Here is a 15,121-nt window from a genome sequence, read left to right as displayed (position 1 = left end):
AACTCATCAATAAACTGGTAGGGACGGGCGTGGTGTCACATGCCTTTAATCCCAGCACTTGGGAGGCAGAGGCAGGTGGATTGCTATGAGTTTGAGGCCATAAAGTGAGTCCAGGACAACCAAGGCTACACAGAGAAACCCTGTCTTTAAATAAATAAATAAGCTGGTAGAATATATAAAGGGGCTGGTCCTACAGATCCAAAACTACAGGATCTGCATGACACAGAGCAACAACAGGATATTTGAGAGGCATACCAGTGAGGTTCTAATATTGATAGAGTAAAGAAGCCAGAGCCTGGTACCAGATCAATGAGTCATTGTAACGAACACTTGCAAGCAAAGAAGGGTCCACAAAAGGATATACTGTGGGACACACTGTGACACACTACAGCTTCCATGAGATTTTGTTGTTGTTGTTGGGGAGAAGGTGGCAATGGTAGATGGAGGGTACAATGGGAGGGGAGATAAGTAAGACTGGGGTACATGATGTGAAATTCACAAAGAACCAATTAAAAAAAAAAAAAAACCCATAAGGAAAAGTTGTAACAACTTTTGTGACATACTGAAGTAAATTTAGTTCGCCAAACTGAAACATTGCCATGTTCTTATGCTGTCACACTCTAAAAAGAACTCTAAGACTGTAAAGAAGAGAGACTTAAAAACCACTTGAGTCTTGTCCCTGTAGGACACTAAGGTTCGTTTCCCATCCTTAGGCCAGGAGCTTTGCTTCTCACTGGGCTGCTTTCCCCGGCCAGTCTTTGCTCAGAGCTGTCTCCTGCCTATGCAGCCTTACTGAGACGGGTGCTCGGGTATGATCGGTCTCTGTGTTCTAGTACAGACCGCAGCACACAGCAGACAGACAGTACTTGTGAAATGAATACTAAAGATGGAAACTAGAACTTTTGTGGTAGGCTCTGTGCTGACCCACATGTCCACACTGTAAAACTAAGTGTTACAGTAAAATGACAACTGCATCAGGAGCATGCCATGCCACGTCACAATCAGGGAATGTTCACTGTGTTTTGTTTTGAGAAATAGCCTTGCTCCATAAGGCCTCAATCTCAAGGCAATCCTTCTGCAGCAGCCATTTCAGTGCCAAGATTCTAAGTGTGAGCCTGAACACCTATCCTGGGATGGAAACTTTGAAATGTGTGGCCACATACATAAAAAATACAGTTCATGCTACTCCCAAAGCACCAAGCACTTCTTTTTAAAAGTGACGCTCAGATAATGAAAAGAGAAAACTGTCAGGAAAAAGGAAAGTAGTGAAGAATGACAGAAGATAATTTTATCTCTGGATTAAGACTTCTTTAATATACATAATGTATAGTACTTCATATAATTTATTAATGTCATTTTCTATAGGACACTGTAATTAATTCAGTGACATTAATATTGACCTCATACAGACAAAGGATGAAAGCTGGGTTTTCTTGTGTACCAAGTACAAAACATGTGTTAAGAAATTAACATAGACAACAGTTGTACGAGATCAACTTTCGGGATGACTTGGTTTACAGTAGTCGCTTCACACGGTTTCCCATCAAATGTGGATGCCACCTGGTGTGCCAAGTTTGTGCAATAGCAGCTGTGGGCCTGACTACCTCCTTTTGCCAGCCCCACTTTTGCCTGTTTTACTGCTGCCACTACTAGATTTGCCAGAGGATTTTGAAGAGAAGAGTCTTGTCATGAATTCAGAGACATCGGGCAATTCATGGTTGGAATTCAACATGTTCATTGACTGCTCCATCTCCTGCAGGGAGAGAAAGCATCAGATATGAGAGGTGCTCCCTGCTGCGCGTACTGAATCATTTGCATGTATGAACATATAAATCGAGTAAGTACTCGCAACAGAGTGTTACTAAGCAAAAATATATTAAAGAATCAAAATATCTAGATTAGGCATATTAGGGTTATTATGTATTGCATCTTTGTAACAAGTAAGGCACACAAAGAAGCTAAGTGTAGTGCTTCAGCTACATGAAAAGACATTAGCATTTACCAAGACAACAGAGTGAATTCACCTTATCCAATGGAAATGGCTAATTGAACACAGGAAACATAATACTGCATTTATATAAACTCTTAGAAGAATTTGCCATGGGAACTAGGATAAAGCTGAAAATATTTAAGCCACAGCTACACAGCTGCAGTGAAACAGAATGATACCAATGACGGCACGGGAAGCTGAGGCAGAAGGACTGATGTTTAAGGTCAGCTTTAATAACTTACTGCGATTCTATCACAAACTAGATTTAAAAACCTGCACTAGGGATGTTGCTGTTTCAGTGGCAGAGCACTTACCAGAATGCACAAGGTCATGGCTTTACTCTCCAGTGCTTATGAGCATGGACACACACACACACACACACACACACACACCATCCAAGTACACATACACACAAGTTCAGAATGCTATTTAAAAAAAGACACAGAATGACTCAAAAGTCCCTAGCTGGGCACTCAGCTTACCCGTCTCATGTCAGGATCACTTGTGTTGACTACTTTAGGCAGAAGCACAAATATCAATAATGGAAGAACCATCATCATAACCTGCAGAAGAAAAAAAAATTGAAACTTTTTCTTGCACTTTAGCTTATGAAATAAAACCTGTTTTTAATAACTAGTGAGAAGGCTCGAGTGTGTGCACAGGATAGAATGTACTTTCCAGCTGTGCAACTGCTGCGAGCATCTGTGACTGAATGCGTCTTGCTCCTATGAGCCTGGGCTTCACTGACATCACACTTCTCCACACACCTCCTGTCTTGTTTTAACACAAATAATCTCCAAATGGAGCTGTCTGCTGTTCTCTTCCTGCAAGCTGGCCCCGGGGTTTTGATTCCAGCGGCTGCTCAGTACTGACGGCTGTGCTGCTTCCTGAGTGCTGCATCCCTGCTCTTATTAGTTCCATGCCCCAGAGGTCGCAGTGCAGGGCAGGGCAACTACCTGAGCACATTCATTCTGAGGATGACCTAGAATCCTCTAGCACTCGACACACTTCTGTGCAATTTCAGAAATGAGGACACCGAAGATGAAAATTGTGGAGTCTCACGGCTAACGTTTCTCTTCTCAGCTGCCCTCCTGCCCTTTTAGTCTGAAAATAAACTCTAGGCACTAATTTACCATTTACCCCTTACTAGAAATTTACCCCCAAACGGTACTACTTATGACCTCAACAGTTATCAGTAAGGAACCTAATCCAAGTTTGGAGACTCCTAAGATAATTCAACTTTTAAAAACAGATTTTCAAAAGGTCAGTTTTGTTTCTAAAGAATGAATTCATTGGTATTTTACTAGTAGGCTGACAACAGCAGTTTCAGGACTTTTATTAACTACTTAACATACTCCAAGACTCTGTTCACTACAGGTTTTAAAAGGAAGGCCCTACTACAGGGCTAGGGACATAGCTCATTTGGTAGAGTGCTTGCTTAGCATTCAGGAGAACATGGGTTTGATCCCCAGCACCTCATAAAACAAGCAAGCATGGCATTGTACCCCTGTAGTCCTAGCACTTGGGAAGCAGAGGCAGGAGAAGTTCAGTCACCCACAGCTATACAGCAAGCTCAAGGCCAGCCTGAGGTTCATAAGGCCTTTCTCAAACAATAATAAAGCATTACATGTGCCATCAACATGGGCTGGTTAATAAATGACAGCATATTTTCAGTGGGCTAATATATAAATAGGTAGAATGTATAGGTGAATGAATACTCTCATTCTATCTTATATTTCATGAAATCTGATATCTTCTTCAGTATTTATTTCAGTTGCACACTTATGAAATACACAGCAGGATTCTCATTCCTTTCATTATCTGTCCCAAAGACACAATTTTCCCAGTTTTACCCTTCCCTCTCACAGGAGCTTAAAGTTTTCAGCTGTTAGAAGCAAACTAGGGCTTAATAAAATGCTCTACACATACCATTGGGTTCATCAGAAAGTCTGTCCAGCCCCACGATTCCCTCTTAATAAAGTAAGAAGGTGGACCTGAAGATTTCATCTGGAGAGGATAGGGTAATCTGACCACCTCTGATGTTTTGATGTAATTCACGTATCTTGCTCTGATAAGGAAACAGGAGAAAGTGGATTCTATGAGAAACATCACTAGGGTCTGAGCAAGAGCTCAATAGCAGGACGTTTGTCCAGCATGTGCGAGGTCCTGGGTTGGATCCCAGGCTACTGAAAAGAAAGCATATGCACAAACAAAGCAAAACAAACAGAAAGCAAGGCTAGGAATTGCTTATGTTAGCAATGCCTTAGACTTACTTCAGTTTTTTCAAAGAACTTTAGTATACAATTTTTTTAAAAATAATCTTTTAAAAATTATTTATTTATGGGCTGGGCAGGATAGTGCACACTTTTAATCCCAGTAGTCAGGAGGCAGAGGCAGGCAGATCACTGTGAGTTCAAGGCCAGCCTGGTCTGGAAAGTGAGTCCAGGACAGCCAAGGCTACACAGAAAAACCCTGTCTCAAAAAAAACCAAAAAAATAAAAATAAATTATTTGTTTTAATGTTATGAGTGTTTTGCCTTCGTGTATGTCTGTACACCATGAGTATTCAATGTCCAAGGTTACTAGAAGAGGGCTTGGATATGCTGGAACTGGAGTTAGAGATGACTGGGAGCTGCCATGTGGATGCTGGGAATTGAAACCAGGTTCTCTGCAAGAACACCCAGGGGTTCTTAAATGCTGAGCTATCCAACTCCACATCTAAACTTTTGATCTTGAAAGTCCGGTCAAGTTGTCTGCCAAAAGCACTCATCAAGGTACACAGGAACTAGATTTGGGGTCTTCTAGCGCTATCATTTCCTCTACTTGCAGATCCATATAACTCCTTATCTTCTTTTTATATCAACCATTATTTTAAATCTAGGTGTGGTAGCAAATCTCTGTAATCCTAGCCTTGGGAAGCAGAGGCAGAAGGGTTAGAGATCAAGGTCAGACTCAGCTACATATGAGGCTGCAGGCTTGCCTGGGCTTCAGGAGGCATCGTCTCAAAAACAAAAACAAAAACAAAAACAAAAAAACCACACACACATCACACACACACCTCCAAAAAACTAAAACTAAAACAAAACAAAAAACAACCCCCCCTTATTCTTTTTTAAAGTCCTTTCATTACGTGTACTGATGAATTTATTTTACTATAGACACACAAAAGTATTAGCTTATATATTTTTGACGGTATTAGATATACATTTCTGGATAAATCCAATTTTTAAGGCTATTTTGCAGGAAAAATATATGATTCAAAAAAGCCAGAGGCAAACCAGGCAATGGGCAAAATATCCTCATTTTGACCACTGACGGGATTCTGCCTAAAAATAGTCAAGCTTGGATGCGGGTAAAGTTGACGGCCAAACTCTGCCAAGACAGGGTGAGTCCTTGATAGTTCCTGCCTCACAAATATGTCTGTCAGATATGTTGGGCCAGAAGGCTGAAGATGATGCTCCAACATGGTAGAGAGTTTTGGGTGACTGTTAGGCAGCAAACTGTCTGTCATTTTTCCCCCCATTTGGAAGCTGCTAACCTGCACTTCCTGTTTACTCGGGTAATTAATTTTACTCCTTCTCAAGTCTTTGATGGGGTTGAAAACAAAATAGGTTACTTTCACAATTAAGCTTAGCTGTTTAGGGGTTGAGATGTTTTTAGGTCTAGATATATGTTTTAAGTTGATAGAGATAAGATAGATATTGATTTACATTCAGAATTTTAGACTCACCAAGATAGGAAAATGTTTTCTCCAAGATTACCAAATACAAATAGCCAAAACACTATGAATGTAACATTAATATAATTCCTGATTGTTTCATGGTTTTTCTTGCTCTATGTAGTTTATTTTGTATATGTGTAATAAAATAAATGTGTAAGTAAAAAAAAATAAATAAGAAATTTTTAAAAAATCAAAATTTTCAGCTGGGAGTGGTGACACATGCCTTAAACCCCAGCACTCTTGACTCCAGTGGAGGCAGAAGCAGCTGGATCTACATGAGTTTGAAGACAGCTAGAAATACACAGTAAGTTCCATGTTAGTCAGGACTACATAGTAAGACACTGTCTCAAAAAATAAAATAAAATACTAGGCTCAAACCCAGGACTCTGAGTATGGAAGACAAGTACTGCGTCACTGAGCTATATCCTAGCACTTGTTTTTTTGCATTGCTGTCATTGTCTATGTCTTTGTGTTGTAGCTTGGGTGAGTTATTTTCCTTTGTCTCCAGTTGCTACAATCTGTGGATCTTGCCATCTCAGTGCCTGAAGTTATGGTACTAGTCTTATCTTGTCCTTTTCCAAGTGTCACTGCCTACTGTGACATATCAACTGTCTTAGTAGGAAATTTTATTTTTTTTAATCCTATAAAGACTAACATTTTAATTAAGACAAAGGTTACAAACTTATATGTAGTAACTTTTACAACGAGAAAAACAGATATCAAGTCTTTATTTTCTTTAATCACTTTAAATATACTTTTAAACTATTTTAGCCCATATCCAGCACCTGGACTATCTAGTACCTAGAGGTCTGTTTCATGGGTGGCTCAACATACACTGTTTCCTTGGGAACTTTCTAGGAAAAGTAGGCCTTATTTACTCTGAATTTTTAAAGTAATACCAGCAAATAGAAACGTTTTTCTGAACTTAAGTAGGTAATAGGGGCTTCACCTTCCAGAGAAAAATCAGCATTTCTATGTGCCACTATTCCAGTTATACTAACCAAGGATCAACCTCAGTCTTCAGCTTGGAAGTTCCTAGACTTGTGAGAAGTTATAAATTTATATCCCAGGTTACACATTTTCACTTATTTAGTGTGTGCTTGTGTGTATGTGTGTGAGCACAGAGGTGCAACAGTGCACTTGTGCAGGTTACGAGAACAGCTTACAGGAGTTCATCTCTCCTTCTATCATGTGGGTCCCAGATATCAAACTCTGACAATTAGGCTTCGCGACATGTACGTTTACCGTCTTGACATCTCACAGGCCCCTCTATTTTATTAAGATCCTCATGTTGATATAAACTCTACAAGTTAATCTGATAATCCGTCTACTGAGATTTGTAGTGTATAAAGAAGCTATAAAAACTCAACTTTGTAGTAAATAGAGGGATTATCAAAATATTCCAATGAAAAGCCATGAGTGTTATTTTTAAAAGTCATATTTCAATCATAACTTTCACAGTCCTTTTCCTCTATAGTAAGTAATCTTGCCTTTACTCTATACAATTATAGTAGAAGCTTATCATATTAGGAACATTCATCCAGAAGGAAAAAATTCAACATCACAGTATCAATGCTCAGATTACAAACAAGGGTAGATGAAATGATTTGGTTTTTTGGTTTGTTTAAGATTGTTAAGATCTGATGCACACGGAGAAGAGAGGATCAGATCACATTATAGATGGTTGTGAGCCACCATGTGGTTGCTGGGAATTGAACTCAGGACTTGTGGAAGAGCAGCCAGTGTTCTTAACCTCTGAGCCATCTCTCCAGCCCTCTAAATTAAATGCTTTAAGTAGTAACTGTGGGAACTGGGCATCGTGGTGCACACCTGTAATCCCAGCACTCTGGGAGGCAGAGGCTGGCAGATCTCTGTAAGTTCGAGGCCAGCCTGGTCTACAAAGTGAGTCCAGGACAGCCAGGGCTATGCAGAGAAACCCTGTCTTAAAAAAAGAAAGAAAGAAAGAAAGAAAGAAAGAAAGAAAGAAAGAAAGAAAGAAAGAAAGGTAACTGGTTTAAATAAGAACTTTTACTATAAATCCCAAAACTAACACACAGCAACTAAATAGACTAGACCTTAGTAAAAATAAAGCAGGTATCCTCACCTCATTTTTCCTTTTGAAGTGATATCAACTCGGACAGGGTCAAACTTATATGCTGGAGAAATAACTTCCACTACATAAGAGCCAGAGGGAATATCATGGACCACAAAGCTCCCATCTGTCCTGGAAAAAGGAAAGTCATACTTATTTACTTCTCATCATCACCTTAGTCTTTCCCTGTTTGAAAGCACTTATTTCCCACTAGTTCTAAAAAATATCAGAAGAAAACCCAAAGCACTAGGGAGGCTTAAGCAGGAGGATCCCCATGGGTTTGAGGCCAGTCTAGGCTACATAGTAAGTTTCAGCATAGCTTGGACTACAGCAGATAACCATGTCTCAAATAAACAAGCATGCAAACAATTGGAATCAGCTAACCAAAACAGTAAACACAGGTATGGTGACTTACTCCAGTAACCATAAAACTCAAGAGAGTAAGGTAGGAGGATCATTGCCAGTTTGAAGCCAGACTGAACTACATAGTGAATTCATGGCAGGCTTGGGCTACATAGTTTCTGGCCCTCTTCCCAAATAAATAAAAATTGGCAAAAGTTGGTCCTACACCTTATGTTCCAGAACTTGAACAGTTTCTGAAGACAGATGCACCTATGCCAGAGTAGCAGAGATCCTTCTGCAGGTACAGAGGCTGTAACACCCCTGTCTTCACTGAAGGAAAATTATCAGTGTGTATTATTAAAGTAGTATGGCCCCAATGTTATTAATTCCCTCAATTTATTTTATTATTAAAAAGAGAATTCTATTCTAACTTTAATTTGTACTTGTTGGCTTTCTTTTTTACACAAACACATTTGAATAGTAAATTGTTTCACTTATTATAAGCAGTCCCACTTAGTTTAGTTACTTTTTGGCTAGTTATACAGAAACTGATAATTTATTTAAGAAATCCGTCTTTTCTTTCTTTCCTCTAATCTTACTAACTTTTAAAAAATTGTCCAACGAAAAGCTAGTAATTTCTTCTCGCAAGTCAAAATGAACTTGTCTAGAAAATAAAAAACTGCTATTTCAAGGGAAAAAGACATTAAAAATTAAGATGAAATGTGTTTCTTGTCACTGAAAGTATATACTAAGGTAAAGCAGATCTACAATATAAGCATTAAAATACTGTATTCTTTAGCTGGACATGTTTACCCTCCAGACTCATTCTCAAATGTACCTTCAGAGGTTTTCTGGAGGTGCTAGCAGCTTCAGGAGGGATGCACGTGGCATGGTGAAAGTTAGGAGATATCTGTCTAGCCAAATCAACCCTGACACTCAGTCAGATGACAGATGCCACAGCCATATCACCATCTCACCCTCCAGACGCTCTCTCTATCTTTTCATGTCTACAGCAAGGGCAGAAAATGACCTTAGACTATTTCCTCCACAGCTTCATCACTGACAGGCCATCTCTAACTGGGTCTGCTCAGGACCATGCAAGCACCACCACCCTGCACCCACACTTCTAAGTTTTCAGGAGCCCCTTCCTCCTCCTCTTCCTTCTAGCTCAGAAGTGGCAATAGTTTGTTTGTTTGTTTGTTTTGCTTTTGAGTATTATTGCATAAATAGTGTTGAGGCTGTAAGCTCCAGGGTATTGCACAATCTGATTGTTTCTTTATACCACAATGACTATACTGTTTTAATCTTTTGATTAAACTCCATGAGAACTATTCTACTTTTAGTGCATATTCTGCTGTTTTGTTTTTGGAGACAAACGTCTTGTTATATAACCCAGGATGGTCTCACTCTCCCAAGAGCTGGGACATAAGTGGGTGCATTACACCCCAAAATCTTCTGCTTCATGAGGGGCCCTATCAGCTTCAAAACTTTGTGATTTCCTGAGGTGGGAGGAAGGGGAGGAATAAACTGATGACTATTCAACATAAATAAAATCAGAATTACCAAAAGAAAAAGCAAAACTAGGCATGATAGCAGACACCTGTAATCCTATCAGGAAGTAAACACAGGAGGACATGAGTCTGAGGATGAACCACACAGTGAAAGCATGCATTAAAAAACATTTTTAAGTAAATAGCATACAGTCTCATAATATTGTAAGACAAATTTGACACCCTACTTCCAACAAGACTATCACCATAAAAGTCACATCAATTCTCAATCAGCTTCTGAATATGAATATGAGCACATGAGTAGCATAAAAATTGCCCATAACTGTTAAATGAAAATTACAGTCCTCTGCGCTTTATTCTTAAAGGCAAGTCATATAATTCTAAAAAGAGGGGGAAATTACTATAAAGCATTTAAGGGCTATTATCTTTCTGTTGCAACTTTTAAAAAGAAAACATCTAGCTTATATTCTCATCAATAAATATTTTATCTATGTATCTATCTATCTCTACTTGGGAGTCACCCACCATCTCTTGCACACTAAGTCCTACCACAAAACTGTATCGCCAGCTTTCCCCCCTCAACTAAGTTGCCGGGAACGTCCTTTAACTTACGATGCTTCTACTTCTGCTTCATGAGTAGCTGGGAGGACAGGCATGTTTCACTGTGCAAGGCTAATACTACATAACAACATATAACATTATGTTTTTAAATAGTCTCAAAATAAACACAAGTGGTTTTCAAAAGTGCTGTATACTGCAGAAGTTGAATTCTCAATTAAGCCTTATCTTCTAAACCTTGATAGTACTTTATTACTACTGAGTCATTAATTAGGATAAAATTTAAACAATACATTAGTGCTACAAAGCATTAAAATATTGGTCATCAATTTGTCATTATTTATTAATCTGAGTTCAATTTTCAACAATCTACAGAAATCTGCAATTCAAATTTAAATGTCCACATAAGGATGTATGGTTTCCAGATGTCACAAGTTGGTCTATAAAGCCAGCAAAGAAATATTTTCTCTCAGTTCACAGTTACAACTCCAAATACTGGTGGCAAAATTTAAAACATCATATTCATACCGAGAAGGGTAAACACGGACTGTTGACAAATTAAAGCGCTAAAAAAATTAATCCCACCTTCCAATATAAGCATAAATTCCAAAACTCTTAAGAACAAGAAAGAACAAGTATTTGTAAGGAATCTTGAGAAACCCTGATCTGACATAAATGACGACTTCGATATTGCAAATCCCTCGACGAATTCAAGTGTAAAAAGAACAATAATCACTATCTCGGGCCAAAAAAAAAAAAAAAAAAAAAAAAAAGAGCGCTCTTTGATTAGGGACTTCAGGGCCCGTTAATTTTAGAAGCAGGTACATTAATTAGCCTTCCAGTCTATGCCATCACTGAGAGCCCTTGGGGCTTTGACAATTCCCACTTGTTTAGCATCTTTCTACACAACACCAAGCTACGAGAAGACTGACATATAGAAAGCAACAAGGTTCCAGAGAAACTAGACAAGACGTAAAGGAGCGGGGGGGGGGGGGGGGGGAGGGGGGGGGGGGGGGGGGAGGAAGGGGGGAACCCAATAGACCAGTGAAGGGTCCCCTGGCCCAAGTATGATCCACCCACACAGGGGCCAAAATAGGGCTACAAATAAATGACCCCAGTGTTTCGGGAGCCTGGGACTGCTGTCCGCCATCCTCGTTGCTGAAGCAGCTGACTGCCTCCCAAGGTCTCCCAGCATAGAACGTTAGTGGCACCGGTCCCTTCAGTTTGTGACAGCTACACTGCCGCTCCTGACACCGTGCTGCCCTAGCTGGGTACCTTTCCAGCGTCCACCCCAACGGCTTTCCTGCTGCCCTCAGGATGCTCACTTAAGAAAGCCGACGTGCTCTTCTCCGTCTACCAGCACCCGGGCCGCGGAGATCCAGTCTTGAGGCTTAACCCCTGGAACAACCGCACGTCCCTCGATCTTGAAACGGTCTCCCAGGCCGACCCCACTACCTCCCAGGCCCTCAGCAGCAGCCCCAGGCATCTCCGAGCTGTGGGCATCTCCTGGTAGTAACAGAAGCAGGATGGAAAAGAAGCCCCAAAGAGCACCCGCCATGACAGCAGCTCTGAGGAGTCAGGCCCACGGCCCGGAAGCCCTCCCCCGCCGCAAGGCCGCTGAGACGGCCGCTGCCGTCGCCGGCCGATGTCGTCATCACCGTGAGCCGGATCCAGCACTGAGCTGTGCACGCCCCCGGAGAGACGTTAGGACAGATCACCAATCAGGAGAAAGGACACAGAAACGACGCTCGGAACGCCCTAGGGATCCGACTTAAAGGTGGCGAGAAGCGCGTGAGAATGTATGTTCCTGTGGCATTCGCAGGTGCGGAACATCTCATGGGAATAAAAGATAATGAGACCGAGGGGGACGAGGATCTGAAGTGTTGAGTGCTGGTCTGTAGCTAACACGTTAGATGTACTTTATCATTTTTTCTTGAAGTTCTTTCCACCACAGATCTCTGTGAAAGATTATTTAGAGCAAGTTGTGTTTTTAACCTGTGCATTCAACCTACACGGTAAACTTAACAAAAGTTGAAACGCATCCAAAAGCCAAGTGCTCTAAGCTCCCGATGAAAGTGAAAAAGCAGAAAATCGGGCTGAAAGAATATATATATATGAATAGGTGGTCTTTATTTAAGAAGTGCGCGAAGAACATTTGTTTTCATTCTGTTTTAAATTTTGCTCGTTTTTCTTTTTGAATACCAGTTTCTCTAGTATGGAATGTTTTCTTGCTGCAGAAAACCAATACACCTAGCTTTGTTTGCCTCTATATGCATGTTCCAGGTGATCTCTGATCTATTGGACCTTATCAAATAGTGCAAATAGTCTCCTCTTCCTTTTTCTCCCTCTCTCTCGCTAACCCCCCCCTCCCGCCATTCCTTAACTATTTGCCCAGAGATTATCTACAAGCAAATGCATACATTAAAACTATACACATATGGTGGTAGGGAGAGGGCCAGCAATTAAGAGCATTTGCTACACTTGCAGAAAACCTGGGTTCAGTTCCCAGCACTTACACTGTGGTTCTGTAACTTCAATTCCAGGTGATCTGATACCTCCACAGGCATCAGGCACACACGTGGTTCACATACATAAAATGAAAATAAATCTACTATGCAACATAATGTACGTCTATATGACAATACACACTACATAAATAGTTCTTATTACACAAATAAAATTAATCTTTAAGATTTCACACTACAGCCCAGACTGGCCTTGAATTCATTAAGTCTTCAGCCACTGAAGTGCTGGGAGGGTTGACATGAGTTGTGAGCCATCACAGTCAACTCATGTGACTTAATTAAAAATGAATGTACTCTCATGCATATGTATATATAAATGTATGCAGCTATAATTCATCTATAATGTACATGTATATATTTCCACACCATTTTTTTTTTGTAATTTATTATTTATACAGTATCCCACATGCATGTGAGCCAGCAGGCCAGAAGAGGGCACCAGATCACATTATAGATGGTTGTGAGCCACCATGTGGTTGCTGGGAATTGAACTCAGGACCTTTGGAAGAACAGACAGTGCTCTTAACCTCTGAGCCATCTCTCCAGCCCTTCCATACCATTCTAAAGTGCAGTTTTTCACTTTTTCCTTGTAACTTGAAAGAAAATAATTCTTCCTCCTCTTCCTCTTCCTCCTCTTCCTCCTCCTCCTCCTCCTCCTCCTCCTCCTCCTCCTCCTCCTCCTCTTCTTCTTCTTCTTCTTCTTCTTCTTCTTCTTCTTCTTCTTGTCTGTGTTTTATAGACAGGGTTTTATACCATAGTTCATTCACTATGCAAGCCCAGGCTACTTGTGCCAGTTTTCCTGCCTACTGCTAGGACTACAGGGATAAACCACTGCTTTTCATTGTAAATTATCCCAATGGTATATAAATGAGCGTCTTCATTTTTTAAATATGGCTACCAAGTATCCCAGCATATGGATCTACTGATCCCCTGCTAAGAGACATTAAAATTGTTCCTAATCTTACTGATTTTGCTGAAGTGGGTTTCCTTCATCATGTGACCCATTTGAATATCCAGAATTCCCTTTTTATTCAGGGGAATGTGTTCTAATATTCCCAGTGGGTACATGAAACCCATATAGTCCTATATGGACTCTTTCTCCTGTATACACTGCCTACAAAAAGTTTAATTTATAAATTAAGCACCGTAAATGATTATTGATGATTAATAAAAATAGCATAATTACAGCAACATATTGCACTAGAAGTAATTATAGTAATAACACATCATTAAAAACCAACAGGCCAGGAAAAGAGGGGCTGCCTTTTTTCCTTTTTTTTAAACACATCATTGAGAAATTTTCACATCTGTGTTCATCAGGAAGATTGGTCTGCAATTGTCTCTTTTTTAAAATTTATTTATTCACTTTTCATCTTGATTGCAGCCCCCTCTCCTCTCCTCCCAATCTCCTCCTTATACATCCCTCCCCTCTGCTTCTCAGTGAAGAGGCCGGTCCCCTACAGGTTCCAGCCCACCCTGCCCACCCTCTCCCAGAGGCCAGACAAGGCAGCTCATTTAGGGGAATGGGAGCCAAAGTGGGCATCAGAGTCAGAGACGGTTCCCGCTCCAGTTGTTGGGAGATCCACATAAAGACCATCTGAGCATCTGCTACGTATGTGCAAGAGGCCTAGGACCAGTCCATGCATGCTCTTTGGTTGGTGGCTCAATCTCTGTGAGCCCCATGGGCCCAGGTTAGTTGACTATGTAGGTGGTCTGAAACTCACAGAGATCCACCTGCCTCTGTCTCCTAAGTGCTGAGATAAAAGGCATGAACCACTACTCCCTGCCTCACTTTTTCCTTTTTACAGTACCTCTTAAGACATTGTAACTGTTATGGACTAAGTTGTGTCCCGGCAAAGTCATAGGTGGAGCTCTAGCTCCCTGTAAGAATACATCTGGGTATAGGACTTGTAATGAAATAACTAAGGTCATAAGGGCAAACTCTTCTATAACAGGCCTGGTTCCGAGTAAGGAGAGAAAGAAACATGGGGACATGCATACTCAGACAAAAGACCACACGGGAAAGAGACCTCAGGAGAAACCAACCCTCTCAGCACTTCCATGTGGGATCCCCAACTGCCGAAACTGTGAGGTAATAAGTCTGTGTTGTTAAACAGGTCAAACTGGGTTGTTGTGGAAGAGGCCAAGCAGAAAGTACAGCATCTTTGACCCCTCCTTGACCCCTTACATGCAACCAAGGTCTCCATCCTCTGCCACATCATGAGTGGGATCCAAGATGTGTTGTAGACTTAGGGAGAAACCCATGTGTTCGTCAAGGAGACATTTCATCAAAGATGAAAGATCCAAAATGGCAGCTTTAAGTCGCAAAGCCCTGCTCACCATGTTCATTTTTCAGGATAGGAGGAGCTGAGCCCTCAGACAG

General features: G+C 40.8%; 1 protein-coding gene across 1 annotated transcript; it reads right to left on the bottom strand.

Moving 5' to 3' along the window:
• Window positions 1-1,286: 1,286 nt before the first annotated feature.
• Emc7 (ER membrane protein complex subunit 7) lies at window positions 1,287-11,838 on the bottom strand. The gene is made up of 5 exons (XM_051144326.1): window positions 11,539-11,838; window positions 7,815-7,934; window positions 3,920-4,058; window positions 2,473-2,553; window positions 1,287-1,753 (listed from the first exon to the last, which is right to left on the bottom strand). Exons 1-5 carry the CDS (start codon window positions 11,769-11,771, stop codon window positions 1,601-1,603), a joined length of 726 nt encoding a protein of 241 aa, XP_051000283.1. The 5' UTR covers window positions 11,772-11,838; the 3' UTR covers window positions 1,287-1,600.
• Between the last annotated feature and the right edge of the window lie 3,283 nt (window positions 11,839-15,121).

This window comes from Acomys russatus, chromosome 4 (assembly GCF_903995435.1).
Source record: "Acomys russatus chromosome 4, mAcoRus1.1, whole genome shotgun sequence".
In the NCBI taxonomy this organism is placed as follows: domain Eukaryota; kingdom Metazoa; phylum Chordata; class Mammalia; order Rodentia; family Muridae; genus Acomys; species Acomys russatus.
This window is presented reverse-complemented; position numbering and strand designations above follow the sequence as displayed.

Bases quoted from the DNA above. Each gene is read 5' to 3' on its own strand.
- Emc7 (XM_051144326.1), bottom strand. From the start codon at position 11,771: ATGGCGGGTGCTCTTTGGGGCTTCTTTTCCATCCTGCTTCTGTTACTA. The intron at 2,554-3,919 runs GTATGTGTAGAG...TTTCTTCTGCAG, and splicing joins ACTTTCTGATGAACCCAATG to GTTATGATGATGGTTCTTCC. The intron at 1,754-2,472 runs GTAAGCTGAGTG...CTCTCCCTGCAG, and splicing joins GTGATCCTGACATGAGACGG to GAGATGGAGCAGTCAATGAA.